General features: G+C 41.7%; 1 protein-coding gene across 2 annotated transcripts in view; it reads right to left on the bottom strand.

Moving 5' to 3' along the window:
• mef2d (myocyte enhancer factor 2d) overlaps nt 1-19,053 on the bottom strand; it is a 90,330-nt gene that overhangs the window by 23,604 nt on the left and 47,673 nt on the right. The window contains exons 4-5 of one of the 2 annotated variants that reach the window (XM_070835393.1): nt 10,641-10,775; nt 4,454-4,682 (exon numbers count right to left, since the gene is read on the bottom strand). In XM_070835393.1, the coding sequence (XP_070691494.1) occupies nt 4,454-4,682; nt 10,641-10,775 (364 nt within the window). Of the gene's footprint in view, nt 1-4,453; nt 4,683-10,383; nt 10,522-10,640; nt 10,776-19,053 lie in introns of both variants that reach the window. The other variant, XM_070835394.1, reaches the window with a different exon arrangement.

The following is a 19,053-nucleotide window of genomic DNA, read 5'->3' as shown; positions in this document are numbered from 1 at the left end:
TAAAGATGACAGGTCATATGTCAAAGACTAAGTTTTTAGTCAAAGACTAAGATTTTGTAAAGATTGGGGATCTTGCATGGTCACTGTTTGCAGGACTACAACTCTTTTAAAGATTTTCCATATTTCCCAGGATTTTCACATCTCCTGTTTTAACAGCGAAATTACATTAAGCCTTTGTGAGAGAACATGATATATTTCTCCAATACCACAGACCCTTACCACTAAATTTAAAAATGAGCAAAACTGCCTTTAAAAATAAAGCACTTTATTGAAAGCCAGTGAAATGGATATATACATTGTGTAAACCCAGTACAAAACACAGAGTAGCAAAGCCATAACCTTTATATAAACTGTCCAGATCATGTTCTCAAGTGTGATAAAGGGTCACACTGTCAGCAGGTCGTCATGACGCTGCTGGCTGCGTGGTGTCTTCAGGTGGTCACTTGACAGACACACAACTGTCCGATAATAACTTCCTCCTGGAAGGGGGGTGGGGTGTCCAAGTTTTAGCTGAGCTTCATCTCTTCACTCAAATGATCTGTAAAACAGAGATTCAGTGCTAATTTTCAAACAAATACATAGAACTATTAGAGCATAAGTACAACTACTGAAGGCTTCAAAAGTTCACTGTAGCTCAAAGTAGTCAGAATTTTCCAGGCTCCAAAGCTACACTTCTGCTGTGAGGCTAAATACGCACTGCTGAGTCCAGCAGTGAAGAGAGGAAGCACTGCAGGCAGACTTATAGCGATCATGCAAGAAATCTTCAGCTGAAATGTACGCTTAGCTTGTAAGCTAATTGCAAAGATTCACAGGCTAATGTTAGCCTGCAAGTAACATCCTGTTAGGACAGTGGTTAACTTGCTAGCTATATAGCTTAATGTTATAGCATACTCACTGGTGATTTTGTGGCCTGCAGCAATTTCTGTCCATTTTTTTCCATCTCCATTTGTCCTTTTACAAATGGGAGGACACATCAAAGAGGCAATCTTCGTCACTCCACAATCCCAGTTTCTCCTCCAAGAAAGCAGAGAGTTGTTCACCCCAGAGTCCCCTTCATGTTTACCAGCTACACCAAAACCAAAACGCCTACTGACTGTTCACAATGGTCACATCGTTTTCAATTTGCTTTAGCCAAGACTAAAAACGTCTAATATTAAACATGTTTGATTTTATTGGAACATGAAGACAAGAAAAAAAAAACTGTCAGACTGAGTTTTACGACCACCTCACACCAAACGATCAAAATGATGAGAGCGCATTCCAACTCTACCAAAACTCCTGATTTTCTTGAGATATTGTTAAATTTGTTTGTGAGAGTGAAATTGCTTGTAAAATCTGTGAAATGATGAAAGGTCAGCATAAGTTGTGGTTTTTAACCACATGAGGCTTCTTTCTGGTTTACAGTCAACTCTTTGTGTTGTAACAGACCCACTACAGAACAGTTTGCTGGGAGAGAGATGCATGCAGAAAAGAAAAGCCTATATTTCTGGTTGGAAGGAGAAACATTTTGAAAGACTTGATTCTCAACAGGTTTTTGGATATATGCAAATATCGCAACGCCACACTTTTCAAGAAGGTGGTTGAGGGAATGAAAGGGAAGCTGTGTTCCCACTGTTGAACAAGGTCTGCCACCAACGGAGAACTTTGAAAAAACAAAATGACATGATGAAAGATTCGTTAATCAGATTAGTGAATTATAAAAAGAAACTCCTTTAAAATGTCAGTGCAGGTGAATGTGCTCTGTCCCTAAACAACAAACATTTTTTATACAGTATGTCTTAATACTTTTATCTGCATTCTAACAAGCATTTCCCATCAAATTAGCTGAAAGCATTTTACTGCAATGACAGTTATTTTCCCTGTTGTGGTGCAGATTCAGTTTGTGGCTCAAAAAAGGCAGAAACTCAAAGGCAATAAGAACAACCGACACATATGTGGCTGCATTGACACACGGAAAAACAATAGTAAGCAAACACAATGAGCCCAATACATCTTTGGTAATGTGGAATACATAGCAGGGTAGAGGAGAGTATTTGCACTGCTGAGGTTATGAGGAGGAGGAGAGAGGGGAGGGGGCATCCATTAGTGCTATGTAAAACCCTCTTGCCTTGGAGAACGGCATGTTATGAAAGATGCTGTAATGCATTTGTTGCGCGTTACATCACCTAATTCTGACTTACAATGAGATTACGCTGGTCAGAACAAAGCTTGATAAGTAACCTTGTCTGAGTCGCAAAAATGGGGCACAAATCCTTTTAGTCAGAGGGTGAAGGATTGCTTTGCCACACAGAGGCAGCAGGCACACAGGAGCCTACCAACCACAATCAAGGAAATGATAGATTTCTGTCATTATAAGGTGCTATGCACAAAGCAGGATTTATTCAGACAGATTTTACTGACGGGTAACTGAGCATGGAGACTGGACATACACTGACACAGGCTTACTCCTTAAGCCATTTTGCTACTTGTTGACTCAGAAGATTCTCTATACATAAAGTGTGATCCTACATTAAGGGCGCAGAAAAATAGTACCCATTACACCTTGTGAAAAAAGTCTATAAGAGACACTCAAATAACTCCAGTGATAAGAAACATTTGACCTGTTCAGAAGATGTCAACAATTGGTCTCCAAACTGTGCACTAGTCAGAAAAAAATAGAATTATTTATTGTGTGAGAGGCGTCAACAAACTACAAAAGTAGGACAAACCCAGGACAAGTGCATTGACAGAGAGGAACAGCAGTCCCAGTCTTAAACAGGGATGTCAGGCACATATATACAACACAGAGGGTTGACAGATGCTACTAATTAGCATTCAACAAAGTATGAGCTCTACTTATAGCAGAGTTTGCAGGGGTCATTTAGTTACTTTAATATTAAGTGTTTGCTCAGACTGAGTGCAATAGATCATTGTGGTGTAGGAAATAGTGATGTAATACAGTTTGGCAAGTTTTGTCTGGCTCATTAAAGCAGCAGTTGGTAACTTTTATAAAGAAAAATGTATTTTTGTCATATTTGCTGAAACTGTATCCTGATGGCAGTACATGAGATTTGTACTGTTCTTCCTCTGGCCCCTCCTAGTGCAACAATCCACTATGCCTGAACAAAAACAACCAATCACAGCCAGGAGGAGTCTAACACTGTGTCTATAATTGTTTGTGTACTGATCCCCCACTCCATCTCCCGTGCACATGCTCTAACTCAGTCAAGCTCAGTGTCTTCAGCGGCAGCTTCAGGAGGAAGTTTGCAGACACTGTGGCTAAGAAACAACCAGCAGCTGTGTGGAGTACAGTTTGTGTTTCGTTCCCACTCCATGGATACACAGGAGGTGGAGGCACGGCGAGGCGCTGTGTTAGCCGATTCACAGCTTCTCTGCGCCTTTATAATCACTCGTAGAGCTGATCTTTATCAGTTTATCAGTCTCTGCCTGTCTGTCTGCTTGTGTGTGTTTGTCTGTGTGTGTCATCTCCTTCATTCTCTGTTTAGACACAATAGACAAATACAGTCAGGTCCATAAATATTTGGACATCGACACAATTTTCAGCATTTCGGCTCTGTACACCACCACAATGGATTTGAAATGAAACAATCAAATGTGCTTTAAGTGCACACTTTCAGCTTTAATTTGAGGGTATTTACATCCAAATCAGGTGAATGGTCAATGTCCAAATATTTATGGACCTGACTGTAAATGGAATATGTCCATAATTTAAAAATCACAATCACAAACAGCACTAATACTAGTCTATTTCTAACAAGAGTAGTGGATGAGCTTTTTAAATTTTATCATGTGAGTGGATAAATTGGGGGAAACTCCAGAAGAACAACGGGGAGATTGCCAGCCAGCAGCTGGCAGGAGACTCAAGGCTCCACGGAGATCATGAGCCAGCATCCGGCAACTCCATGGTCCTGCCTGATGCCCAAGGTTTCAGAAGCGTGCTAGCTTATGATCTCCCAGGAGCTCTGAGCAGTTCCCGCCTACTACCTGGAGCACTGTGGCTCTGTAGTGTTACCAGTGAGGCCTCTTCAGTTGTCGTGGTCAATCCTGGCAGCACAGAGATTTCTCTCTGAAGCACTGTCATTGTAGGGGGACAAACTTGACTGAATTTAAATGGAAATCTTTTAGTTTAATCTTTTTTTTAGAAAAAAATGTCTCCAGTTTGCTGTTTCTGTACTACACCAGTTTGGACGGCAGTCTTTGTCCTTCAATCTTTGTATGTAGAAGTTAAGAGTTTTTCTTCTTCAATTTACTGCTATTGCTATTTGAAGAAATGCTAAACTCACGCTACCAGATCACTTATAAAGCTGTAATATACTAGTTGCATTGATCAGCAGCTGAGAATATTGAAACTGGACATTTATTTATACGTAAATACCAAAAACTATTGCTTTACACAACCACAAACATGCTGGCGAGCTGCAGAGAAACAGTTTTGACAGAGAGAGTCTCTTACCTGCACTTGCAGGTCGCTGTGGTAACCCTGGCGACACAGTGTTCCTCTGCAGAGCAGGTTGATGTGGCGACAGGAGACGGGGGTCTGTGAGGCTGGAGGTGACAAAGGAGGTGGTGGTGACCAGGGCGCTGCTGGGATTGTTGCTGAACTGGAGGGCTGCCGCTGCTGCGCTCTGATTGGATACTGGCACAGTGACTGGCATGGAGAAGGTGGGCTGTGGGACTGTAGACTAGACAAAGAAAGATGGCGGGACTCAGACCGTGGTGATGTGTGCCTCCCGACACACACGTACATGTGCAGTATATGGTAATGAACAAGTAATCAGTTAGTGATCTGCAGCATTGCAAGTGAGGCCACAGGTGAAAAACGCACAATCACACCAACATAATTTTTCACGAGTCTTTCCAAAACAGACAAGACTTTATACATTTATGTCACGACACATCTGTGCAACACTACTACTCTGATATGGTATCCTGGTTTCACAACTGCAAAAACAGCATGTATGAGATTATTTCAACCTGTTTCCAACAGAAATTAAGTTGTTTTTAAAGAATAACACAAGAGTAGCACAAGAGTAAAACAAACCCTTGAAACTTGATTTGCATTGGAGATATGTTGAACTATTATTTTCTTTGGTAATTACTTTTTTAAGAAAATTGTGTTTAAAGGACAAAAATGACTTAGTTTTTGTAGTTTTGAGGATCTCAGTGGCTAAAATGGTGGCAACACTATCAGGAACGGGATCCTAAGCATTTGCAGTTTATTTGCAATGGGATAAAATTAGCAAAAACTGTGGAAAGTCCCTTCACATAAAAAAATTTGATGCAAAATGTAAGAAGAGTGTTTTGGATATTAATACTTGAGGCAAACACACGTCAAATCTCTTTCCAACACACACACAAACACATACACACACAAAAACACACACATGATTAGTTTTAGCATGCGAAGTGGCTTGTTGGAAAGGTCAAGAAGCTGTGTCGCCTTCTACATCTCATGCCAGGTTAATTCTCTTGTCGCAGCAGCAGGTTATTGCATCACCAGGTTAATGGTGACATTTCATAGCATGCATTCCAGCTACATCCCACCAACCTGGCGTCTTCTCATATTAGTATATATCCTTCTGTGTGTGAGATCACACTTATATCTCAACATCTTGTGCTACTCCAACACATCTAACACGCCTGATATTTCTTAGGAGGAAACTACTTTCTCTATTAGTTGTTTTCATTCTTTTTCATTTTCTAAACTGGCTACCTCGTCATCTGAGTTGACATCCAAAAATAGACAACCAGACAGCCCAGGGTCCTGGAAAAATCAAGGGCAAAGACATCGGGCTGTCCAGTTATCTGACCCATTTCACCTTGTTCCAACTCAATCTGAAAAAAGGACATCTATATATAGAATATGGGCCAGTGCTGCACTGTACTGTATTCAAACTGCATGAGACCCAGTTTAACGCAGAGGAGGACGAGGACACCTTCCTGCCCTCGATCTCTGCCTCTTTTCCCTCTGCAATGGTTTGTAACTTTTGCATTTTGATGGGAGAAAGGAGAGAAAAGAGAGCAAAAAAATGAAAACTTGAGTAAGAACCCGGGCTGACTGAGCTGATGCAGAGCCTATCCTATGCAATTTTAAGGGCCCAAATGTATATTTTATGATATTTTATTGCTTTGATCTTGTCTGATCAAGTAGAAACCGGAAAGTGAGATCAAACTAGCAAACAAAATCAGTCTGACCTTGCAACCAGTAATCAAAGACAACCCTGACTCGTCTTACTTTCTAAAGAGGACATTTGTAAAGATATTGCATAGACAGAGCTGTATATAGAGTGCTGACCGGGGCGGGTGGCGTTAGCAGCTAACAGCACTGCATCACTGCACACTGGATAAGCAGGGGGTAAAGGAAGGGGTGGCTAAATGGAGGGATGGATGAGGGGGTAAAGGGTTAGTGCAAAGGGAATGAAAGTGTGTAAACACGGAGCATATAGCTCTGGAGAAGATTCATCCCGACAGGGCTGAGGTGGTTTGTCTAAAGACTAACACATCACTATTAAGGTCTTGCGCTCTTACCTGGAGTGACTTTCAAACAGGATTCCCTCATGTTCTATCAAATGCCTTTCAGCAAAGATCTTTTGTTTAGACAATCCTCCAAACTGAAGACAAACTTATTTTATTTTAAAATAATATTTTTTAAAATAACACACATCATAATTTAATGAACAGAGGTGAAATTATCGATTCATTTTAAATACTTAATCTTACAGAGTTTGGTTGGTGGCTAGTCAAACATTTCTTGGAGGAATTTGATTTATGACCTCTACAACCTCTAAAATACTGGCTATGGCCATGGTAGCATTAAACTAATTCTGTGAGGATTCTAATCAGCCTCTCCTTAAACTTATACTTGTGTCAGGATAGATGCATGTTGACATCAAATGATTTGAAAAGGATTTCCTGCTGGTGAATTACTTGTCTAAAACTTCTTCTTTCGATGCCTCTCTTGTCATTGCCAGTCTGTAATGGCCATAACAGGACCTCCAGCATGTTGCCAGCTTCTGTTGCTTCTACTTGAGATTGGTGACATAACTAAAAAACCTCTTCAATTTGTCTCTAAATATGACTTTCAAACATGTTCTCATCCTGCTCTGTACTGTGCTCCAATGAGCATTAATCCACGGTTTTGGTTAATTAAAAGTGAATACAAGTGAATGTCAAATTAGTGAATATTCCCACTCCAACTCCATTCAATACCGATGCACTTAATAGCAGACAGGAGGGTTAATTGTGCGCTGCCAGTCATCCTACAGATTTAACAGAGGCAAAGAACCTGTAAATTATTGACTGAGAGCTTTTCTGAAGGCTCATGTGAGGAAGCTTAAGGCCTCTTCCGAGTGAAAAGAAACAAAAAGAGGGGAGAAAAAACTAACCTATTTTCCCTCAGAGGAACTCAACAAGGGTGAGTTACCTGGATGCAAGGGTAAATCAAAATGAATTTCACTCATGGCCTACTTTCACTTTCCCTCTCTCTTCTCCTAGAAGCCCTTTAAAGTTTTTTTTCTTTTTTCTTTTTTCAACTTCAGCATTGTTGCAACGCATTTGTTAGCAGCGTGAACCTGAACACAGAGGCAACATCAGATAAGTGTTTCAGCTATCTTTAGATGTCACAGGACACAGTTGACCAATACATTAGGTTTTAGTTTGCCTCACTGTATTACATTATCCAACTTTATTACTATTTGTATAAAGAACAAAGAAGGACAGGAAATGACTGACTGCTAAAATTCAAAGAAAGTTTTATCGAAGCTGCAAATACAACTATTAAAAAGAATGTTTACAAAATGAGCATTAGAATCACGCAAAACACAAATGCAATGCCTTGGAGAATCACCTCAATAAATCATATCATACTCAAGGTTATTTATGTGATTTGAATGAATGTTTGTATTACAGCAACATTCATCTCTATGTGAATATTAGTACTGACCTGCTGTATGATTTTTACACCATCATATATTGTCATCAAAATTTAAATGAAAGGTAAAAATCATTATTTTACTGAACACCTTGATTATTCATTGTGAAAGCCGAAAAATGTAAAACTAAATCAGATGTGATTAACCTCCTCGAGCTGCATCTTTTAGTAGTAGCAGTAGTAGCAATAGTTTTATTTTTCACAATTTGGCAGTTCACATTCATACTGAGCCCCTATAGGACACATTCAAGATGTTTAATACCTTGCTAAAGAGCATCACGGAGCTAGATGTTAAAGTAAGAAATCCATTTCTTATTCAATGTCCTGATACAAGCTCAGAACCAAAAAAGGATCATTCCAGAGACTCTCTGATTTTCTTGCCTACCACATTGCCAGTGCAACACGAAGTGTCCTGTCCACTCTCCCTCGCCACTCTCTCACTACCCAAGGACGTATTTTAGTACAAGTGGGATTAAGCTTGTATATCTCAGCCCCTAGCTATCATGCTGGGGCTTATGATGCTGAAGGGAGGAGTGGTGGGTGGTGATGCTGGTGTATGCTTCCACTTGCTGGTGCCCTGTGAAAGGTATGCTGGCCAAGCTTAGAAGGGCAGTGCTGTAGTGGGGGTGGAGATGCTATCCGCTAACATTCGTCAATCATCAAATCACGAAGGTTTCAGTTGTTTTAAGGTTTCCGCCATCCACTGTATTACTTTAACAACAGGCCATTGTTTTCATTGATGCATCATCTCTATGTACATATCGATGTACTAGCGGTCCCTGAAAGTTCACCGTGGTGCCTGTGTCCCCAGGCTGAACAGTGGGTGGTAGAGGTCGTTTACAACCTGTTGTCTTTCTAATTGTGTTTCCAGATTGCAACAATTAAGTTAAAAAATGAAGTTATTATTTGATCAAAATACAACCCAATGTGTTAAAACACTGACTGACACATCAACACGTCATTTCAAAATAAGTGCTGCTTAACTTTAATACAGTGCCTCTACATGACTTGTCCCATCCCAAGTGACCAATCCAAGCAGCAGGGAGAGGGGCTGTAAATTGAGTGCTTCTCATTAAAATGACACTAATGTCATTATTGAGCACAGAAGAAAAATGAATCACAGAGAAATTTGCACAGGAGTGGAGCGTTGAAAGCGTCTGGCAGAGTGCCCGTCAGGAGGCAGAACCTGGATTATGTCAGGAGCACAGGACTGTGCCTGGACTAAAATGACCTCAGTAATACTGTAAATGACGACTGTACCCAGGCTTCGTCTGTCTCACCTGCGTAACGTCAGGAACAGACTGGTGCACACAGCGTGACTTGCAATTGCACACTTGTTTCTTAAATGTTGCAAAGTATTACACAATTACAATTGTACTTTCAGCCAAGCAGTCCCACTGCTCAAAGTCATGTTCCAAACCTGTTGATTGTTACTATAAAGCGTGATTTCCCCTTGTGATATCGGATGTTATGCCAACTTTTGTGAAAACTAGGGCCCTCGTTAGCATTCCTCTCCTTTTGTTTATTCCTGTACATTAGGCAGCTGAAATAGTGTACTAAATACATAAAACTCTTCACTGCAATGACTGTAACTTCTGATGAATAATCACAATAACCAATGCCCTATATGATGTTACTGAGCCAGGGATTCCTTACTCAAAACAAATTATAGCTGAAGCACTTCCAGAGAAATTGACGTTTTGTGTTTTTGAGTGCTATTATTTAACAAGATATGACATCTGTCAGCAGACAGGGGGGCTATTTCAAACACTTTCCACTGCACATAACACAATGCAGAAACAGGTGGAAACAAGCTGTTTGTAAAACTGACACCTTTAAGATAATGATTTTTGCAATGATTAAGAATTTAAATTAAAGCTTAAATAAGTTATTCAAATGACATACAATTAGTTTGCTAATCTTTTTAAAATAGTTATTTTTCAAACATGCTGAACAGTACTCCAGCTTCTGAAATGTGAGGCTGCCAGTAAACTGAATATCTTAGAGTTTTGGTTTCTTGGATGGATAAAGCCAGACATTTGAAGATGTCACCTTGGGCCCTGAGAACTTGTGATAAACCTTTTTTCATAATTTTACAGCATTTTATGGACTAAACCATTACGTGATAGAATAATGATAAAGATCATTGTTAGTTGCAGCTCTAGTTGCAAAAGTCTGCCCTCAGCTTGGCCTCCCTGATCTTGCTCAGTGACACACCATCAGGATTGTGGGTAGTGATTTGGTGGATGAGGGGGGGGTGGGGGGTGGGGGGTTTGCTTTGGTAAGAGGTGAAGTGAAGGAGGTCAAGGGCTGGGGAAATGTGAATGCATGAATGCAGGAGCTCTGTGAGTAGTCAGGCCGCCATCAGCAGTTGGAAAACCTCCAGCAACAGTGTTGTACCAGCATGAGGAGGGGGGAGGGTTGGTTACACAGTTGGGGGGGGCGGTACTCACTGACAGCCTATAGTTCTGCATCATTTTATCAAACTCCTCGTCAATTTTTTTGTATTTCTCCTCAGTGCAGGGGGTGAGGGAGAAGGGCTCCTCGGTGTCTGGGCTTTCAGAGTCCCGGTGCTCTTTCTTGTTCAGAGCCTTCGTTCCCCAAACAAAAGGGGATGAGGGCAGACAAAGAGAAAGAGAGGTAGATAGAGAGAGAGAGAAGAGGACAAACGGTAGGTTAGATAACGTGACAAATGTGTGATGGTACTCACGCCGTAGCGTTTGAAGAGGCTGTCCAGGTCCTCGGTCTTGCGGTACTTGTCTTCGTTTAGTGGGCTTTGGTCGATAGAGTCATCGCCATCGGGCTCAGGGCTGTTGCAGCCATTAAAGCCTTTCTTTCGCAATGTCTGAAGCGGTCAGAGAGGGATAGAGGAGGAGAAGGCACATTTTCATTTCATTTTTTTCATGTGCATTTTGGGATTTCACACACTTCGTAAAGCCATTTTTATTTTACACAAACACAACTGAGCATCTTGAATGCACCACATCTGCTGACTCCCACACTGTTCATTGTTCATCTTCAAGAAGAAGAAAAATGGCATTATAGAAATCCCATCCTCAACCTCTGATAATCCTCAATCAATTCGTGAGGTCAGTGTTCATAGCATCTGCCACCCACGTGAAAGCAAATTATTACCACTGAATATGCACTCGCTCACCCAGCAGGTGGTCTCGGGAAGTCATGGGTTAAAAGGGTGAAGAGACTACTGACTGAAATTTGAAATGGAGAGAGCTTTGAAATCACAAGGATGTGGCGCAGAAAACAAGCATTCACATCTTTACCAAGTGTACAGCATCTACTGTAGCTGCCCATGACATTGTTGCATGGTGAGAAAACATGTATAACCCTGAGCTGCACATGAAAAGACACACTGAGGCATACATCATCCTACACACCAGCTAATCAATAGTGTAACTAATTGGTGTCAAGGTTAGTGCTGAGTAAAGTGGTTAAGCAAGCAAAAGGTTAAAGGGTGTGTCAGGAAGTGCGGGAAGTATGAAAGGCGAGAAGAGAAAGAGGGAGAGCGGACGGTGAGGGCTGGGTAGACGCTCTTATTTTGAGAGGATTCCGCTAAACAAGATTTGCAGTTAAGTAGCTTTGCCTGGTGGGCCCTTAAACACACAGCCAAACACATAGATCCTTGCAGCAAAATGGGTCTAAGACTATAGCTACGGAGCCTTCAGTGGCCCAATTCCAAGTTGTAGCCCCGAGAGGTGTGGGATGAAGAGGAAGAGGAAAAAACCTTGCCTTTAAATCCATCAGTAAAAGCAAAAGCTCATCAAGTCATTTACACCAGTAACTGAGCCCTTAAAACTAATGAAAACACCTGTCCAGTGCAGAAGAAGAATGTTACATCACGTCTCAAATAGACTTCAACTTTTTTCACTAACTTTCCAGAAATGTCCATCACTTGATGCACTTCATGAAAGATGAAGCTTGATTTGTATTGTAAAGAAGAATCTAATGATCAGATATTTTTAATTAGTTATAAAGAAAATACTATTTTAAATAGCCATATAAGTGATATGATGACATTGGCCTCTATTTATTTATGTACTTTGTTTATCTATTGGCAGTCTCTTCACTTATGGCAGCAGTACTTGGTATGATTTATAATATATTATATGGATTACTGAATGAAAACTGGTACTTAATTTAACAATTAACTTGTTTCAACTACAGGATCATGGATACATGCTGATTTGATTGATTTATTTTAATGAGAAGTGTAAAAAACATCTCCAAGGTTGCTATGTTGTGTGGCACTGCCTCTGATACACTGTTTTTTATTATTTATTTTAATCATTTTTAAACACGCGGTTCTAATTTTTTACACAGTTCCATGAAGTTTTTATCTGTTAAGGGCTGCATAGCCATATGTACAAAAAAATAGAGATGAGCAGCATAAGTGCGCGCAACATTTATGGTCAGTGTAGCAGCTTTAGTTGATTGTAATAGATGCACTTTGCTGCTGGCATACTACGGCAGACTTGTCATAGTGCATCCCTGCCCTATGAATTCCAGGCGGGAGTCAAATATTCAATCTCCTTTTACCTCTGGTTTGGTCCATCAATTCAAAAAGTATGTGGCATTGATCAGATGTTCTGCTTTCTTCACCATCCATCCATCCATCCATTATCTACACCGCTTATCCATCAGGGTTGCGGGGGGGCTGGAGCCAATCCCAGCTGACTTTGGGTGAGAGGTGGGGTACAAACTGGACTGGTCGCCAGCCAATCACAGCGCTGACACACAGAGACAGACAACCACTCACGCTCACACTAACACCTACATGCAAATTAGGGTGAGCAATGGATGGATGGATGGATGTCTTTGGACTGTGGGAGGAAGCCAGAGTACCCAGAAACCCACGCAAGCACAGGGAGAACGTGCAAACTAATGGAAAAAAACCCCCACCCCGTGGGCCAGCAGCCAGGTTCAAATCTGACTTTAAACCTGGAAGCTGGCCCACAGTAAATTCCAGTAAAACCAAAACAATAACATGAAAGAGGCATGAAGTACTTGAAGTATTTTGTGGGCCTACACAACTCTACACAAGGTGAGTTCATTTGATTTCCATACTGTCCAAAAATGTATATTCAGGTGAATACATTTCTAAAATGTAAAAAATCTAAAAAAACTAAAACCATCATCAACAACATCAACACTGGGTTGGTTATTTAAGGGCTCAGTTACAATGAATCATTTCAGATATTATCCATAAGAAACAAAATACTGATCATATTCAATACTTCACACATCCCATATAAATTCTTAAATTATTTATGCTGTGTCAAGTGTGAGTGAAGGCAGTGACAGAGCTTCTTTTCATTTTGGATGAATCAGCCTTAAGCCCTCAAAACAGGTGAGGGCAACAGAGTAATGATGCCAGTAAAGTGACTTTCAGTTTTAATACCAACAGTGCTCTTTGATATGAATCTCATTAAGACTCAAAGCCATTTTTATTATTGTGGTGTCAAAGCTGTGTTTTATCTACCCACAGATTTGTTCACGGTGACAGTCACCTGATTCAGCTGTTCAGCCTCACCAGAACAAGTCTACTCTGATCTGCAGCTTAATGCAAATTTAACACACAAGAGTCATGATCACAGACTTTGTTGCCCACAGTTCATAGAAAACAGACTATGCTGTGGCAGTTAACGTGTGGATGTGTGTATGTGGTCTGACCTAAAAATCAAGGGAACAAAGAAAAAATTTAAATGAATAATAAAATAACATGCACCAGCATGTGACAGAGGGCTGTGTGGAGGATGTGATCGAGGCATGGACCTCCTGTCCCCAACTATTTTAGTACTGAAATAAATATAAGCTCTAGACAAATGGTGCTGTTATCGATTATTTATGCACCAATAATTCATTCCAACATAGCTGACATTTTCACATGCTGGGCTCACTTTGCTAAGTCTGAAGCAGTGCACTGGATCTGAATGCAAAGCGGCTGCTGCAACTAACATTAGCGTTTAGCATCTGAGCCGGGAGGCTTCGCTGAGGACTTAACACGCGACAGTCTTAACCTCGTCAAGTCAAGGTAACACTTCACTGCTCAAAAAAAAAATCAAGGGAACACTTAAATCACACATCAGATCTCAAAACAAAATGACCAAACCAGTAGAGTAGAAAATTTCAATCACAGGCTGATCCAACTTCCATTAATTTCATCACAGCAAATCATAATGTGACTCAGTAGTGTGTTTGGCCCCCACGTACCAGTATACACTCCCTACAATGTCTGGGCTCCTCGTGAGACAGCGGATGGTGTCCTAGGGGAGCTCCTCTTAGACCTGGATCAGGGCATCCGTGAGCTCCTGGACAGTCCGTGGCGCTACTTGGTGGCATCAATGCCTTCTCATCCAGGAACTGCCTACACTGGCCACATGAGACCGGGAATTGTCCTGCACCAGGAGGAATAATGGCTCTGAGGACTCCATCCCGGTACCTAACAGCAGTCAGGGTACCGTTGGCTAGCATGTGGAGGTCTGTGTGACCCTCCAAGGATATGCCTCCCCAGACCATCACTGACCCACCACCAAACCATCGTGCTGGATGATGTTGCAGGCAGCATAACATTCACCATGGTGTTTCCAGACTCCTTTACGTCTGTCACATGTGCTCAGTGTGAACCTGCTCTCATCTGTGTGAGAATGGGGCACCAATGGTGGACCTGCCAATTCTGCTGTTTTCTGGCGAATGCCAATCGAGCTGCACGGTGCTGGGCTGTGAGCACAGGTCCCACCAGAGGACGTTGGGCCCTCATGCCACCCTCCTGGGGTCTGTTTCTGACAGTTTGGTCAGAAACATGCACACCTGTAACCTGCTGGAGATTTTGTAGGGCTCTGGCAGTGCTCCTCCTGTTCCTCCTTGCACAAAGGAGCAGATACCGGTCCTGCTGCTGGGGTGATGCCCCTCTACAGCCCTGTCCAGCTCTCCTCATGTAACGGCCTGTCTCCTGGTATTTCCTCCATGCTCTTGAGACTGTGCCGGGAGACACAGCAAACCTTCTTGCGACGGCATGTATGGATGGACTACCTGTGCAGCCTGAATGGGCTGCAGGTACGGCCTCATGCTACCAGTAGTGACAAGGACACTAGCAAAACGCAAAACTAGAGAAGAATCAATCAGGAAGGATAAGGATATAAGGATAAGGATAATGCACCTGTTGTCACTTTCATTTGCACCAGAACAGGTGAAAAAATTTACTCACAAACGTTTATGCTTCCTAACAGGACAGACTGATATCCCTTTAGTTTAATTGATTTGTTGTTATACTGTGATGATAAGTGTTCCATTTTTTGGAGCAGAGCATAAAAGTCCATAGTTAAACACAGGCAACAGTCACTATTGGTTTTAAGTTCTGTCAAGCAGCAGTCCCAGCCTCATCATTGGACAGGAAGAACCAGATATCCAATTCAAAAAAACGATTTTCCACTGCTAGATGTGGGAAAATGACACAGGATCAAACAACAGAATGTCATAGAGCTGTCATGAGAGATATGCAGCCCTTCACTACAGTGGGGTCTAGTTGGTTTAGGCTTGCTCAATAGTCAGTGGTGGAATGTAATGTATTTCACTCAAGTACTGTATTAAGTACAAAACTGAGATACTTTTATTTTACTTGAGTGTTTCCATTTCATGCCACTTTCTACTCCTCTACATCTCAGGGGGAATGGTGCATTTTTTTACTTTACTATAATTGTCCTTGTGCTTTGGTTACTTTACAAATTAACGACTCAACATAGGATATAGATCATGATGCTTAAACAGCTCCAGCAGTACAATGCCACATGCTCATTAATGCAGCAGTAACATCAATCTAGAGACATCAGATGTCAGTTAAACATTGGCAGACTGACAGGAAGCATTTTACTGCACTACCAGTACTTTTACATTACATTTTGCTGATTGGTATTAATAACGGTATCAATTAAGTACAGTATCTGTATAGTATGTACAGTATCTGTAGAGTAAGTACAGTACCTATATAGTAAGTACAGTATCTGTAGAGTAAGTACAGTATCTATATCAATATTCTTATAGATAAAAGCAGAACGATACCCAACCCTATCTGGTAGCGATGTTCTCTAACCCAAACCTAGCACCCAGCACAGGGCTGTGAGGTGAATTTGATGTTGTGGCTACAGTTGGTATTGCAGTACACATCATTCAAAATGGCCCTTCCCTTAAAACATCCATACTGAACTGTGATCGACGTTCACAATTGATAACGTGGGTCATCATTTTATCTTTGTACAGTAAATTTTTTTCAGTATCTTCACATTCTCCCTCTCTCTCTCTCTCTCCCTCTCTCTCATACACACACTCTAAAGTCCACTGATCAGCTTGTCTCTCAGTCATTCAGCCATTTGTTCTCGTTGCCAGGGTAAGACTCACCCCGCAGAGCACCATGGCAGTTTCTGACTGGCTGCGGCTGCTGACAAGACCCACCCCTGCCTCCCTCCCTTCCTCTCTGGCTCGCTCACTCACTCACCCACCCGCCTATCTGCCCGACCTCTGTTTCCAGCTCTCCATGAGACACTGCCTTATCTCTCAGCCCACTACCTTTAATGGAGCTCTCACCCTCTCACAGAAAAGTCTCACACTTACCATTCTCTGTTTTCTGCCCTTAACATCTCTCCTTCCATATGCAAGTGTCCCAGGCTGCCCATTTCCTCTCATCCTCCCTCTCTCATCTTGTTTAGTCTTTTTCCCACCACTCACTCACTCTCTCTCTCTGTCATCTTTTTCCCTGCTCTTTCTCTCGACCTGTTCCAAGAGCGACTACATCATATTTTCTGTCCTTCTTTCTCTCTCCGCCCCGTTCTTGTTATCAGTCGCTTTCTGTCTTCTTAGGTTAATTAGCACTTTTTTGGTACCTACTGAAATGTGTCAGTCGTGGTAAATATCGTAACATTTCAAGAAAGACGATCAAGAACAACTATTTAATATCTTTTTAGTGGAATCACAGCCCTGTTTCACCGGTTTTCTCCATTAATCATTTTCCAATTAGGGTCACGATTTGATTTGTGAACAGAATGTGTGGCACAATGATGCCACCATAGATAATATCTTTAGGACTATTCTTTGACCTTGAACTGCTGCAGAAATGCTGTTGTGATACAATCACCAGCAAATAACCCTTCATGCTCCGTTATGAGGCAATGATGCGCCAGCTTTGTGTTGAACTGTGTAAATGCAGCAAAGCTCAGAAATAACAAGTTGAGATGTTTAAAAAAGCAGACTTCCCATCTTTTCTAAAATGTTGACATCAAATGCCATCCTTGTGTGTGTGATTTCTTAATTGTCGTATGTAACTTTATCTGGTTGGTGGTGTTGGATAGATTCGGGTACGTTTTTTAGGCCCCTTTTATATATGCCAGCATGTCTTTTCTTATTTTCATGAATCCAAATTTTTAAGTTCCACAGCACAAATCACGTCAGTTTTTTAATTTAGTATGCGGCAATGATAAATATCAAAATCTGCCTTCATAAACCTAACATGTGTAATATGTGTCTAATTGTAAAACTCCTTATGATAACATGTAATAGCATACATTTCTCATAATATAACTGAAGACATGGACACTGTATCTGTGGCTCATTTTATTTAGTGATATAGTGTTTATTAATTAGAGCTAGTCAGGCTTGTCTTTGTTAGGTTCTGTTAAAAAGGACTGCTCAAACAAACTTAATTTAAGCAGTTCCTAATGAAATTGATCAGCTGACTTCAGCTGACCAATCATGCATGTGTGAGGACAGGCCTTCCAGTGACCTTGTCCAGTCCAGATTAGGACCTCAGGATACAACAGGTGTTAGGAGGAGGTCCTCAGAGTTCTAACAGCAAAGCAGGATTAGCTGAGGAAAAAAACAGGCATCACCTCCAACCTGTGTGTGTGCTTGCGGTGGGTGAGGGACCAGGGGATTGATGGAGTCTGGGTTAACATGAAAACACCCTTGCTTTGGAGTCATATACTTTTTGTTGGCACTGTTGAGGCTATCATGGTGGCAAACAGAATCCTGTCAAGTGGTGTTTTGAGATATGCGAGTCTCCCCTGGCTGTGACGCTGGAGGATCGGGGCGTTGCTCAAAGTCCTTAAGCCCCTGCAGTGAGACTCACCGCTGAGATCTGCCTTCCTTGAGCTGCCTAAAGAAGAAAAGGGCATCCCTCCTCTCCATCCATCTTGCTTTCTCTCCTCGCCTATTTTTTACCGCTCTTTAAGCATTTCATTCGCTCGTGTTCCCTCTGTCCCTTGCTCTCTTCCTTCCCTTGGCCTGATTGGGATCTGCAGTCAAGCGGATTAACACATTCTGGCAGACAGGCTGCCCCGCCACACACACACACACACACACACACACACACACACACACACACACACACACACACACACACACATATCTCAGAGAGAGGCAGTGTGTGTGCATATGTATTGCCTCTCAGCCTTGCACTGAAGTGAGGGAATGTCTGACCATGTGATGGTGTTCGTGCTTGCTTACACCCACACACGAGCATACAGGGACATTACTGCATGCATGCAGGATGACAGAACACAAACCATGATGAGTGTGCATGTGTGAGTGTGTGCATCTGCATGACTGTATCCACAATTCATAATTTAAAACTCAAAAGGACTTGCTTGGAGAGACTCAGAGGCAGACCGCAAATGGGCACATTTTGGGACTATCCAATTATTCTCTCTCTCTCTCTCTCTCTCTCTAGATTCTTTCACTCTTTCTCAATGTTGAGCAAGAATTAATGAAACTGAAGCAAATGTTTTGCAGTATAGGTCTTCCAGGGAAGTGAAGGTATTATACCCGCCTACACGTCTAAAACAAATTGAGCTGGAACTAGAGCAAAATGGATAGTATCCAATAATAATCTGAGTAAAAGCTAGTCTCAAAAAGGCCTGGCTCTGTTTTTAGTTGAGGTGAATAAAGGAAGGACATACTCTACTCAAGTATTCTATGGATGTGTCCTCCAGCACATCTGGCAAAGCGGACGGTTGAGGACAAATGCAGGAGAAACTTGTAAAATGCCTCATAGCCTACTGAGAGGATAGATGAGGAGGGGCAGGGCAGGCAGTATACAGGCCGGTGTCGGAGGGACGCTC

This window comes from Pempheris klunzingeri, chromosome 8, assembly GCF_042242105.1.
Source record: "Pempheris klunzingeri isolate RE-2024b chromosome 8, fPemKlu1.hap1, whole genome shotgun sequence".
NCBI lineage: Eukaryota > Metazoa > Chordata > Actinopteri > Acropomatiformes > Pempheridae > Pempheris > Pempheris klunzingeri.
Note: the sequence above shows the minus strand (reverse complement) of the source record. Positions and strands in the feature narration are given on the sequence as shown.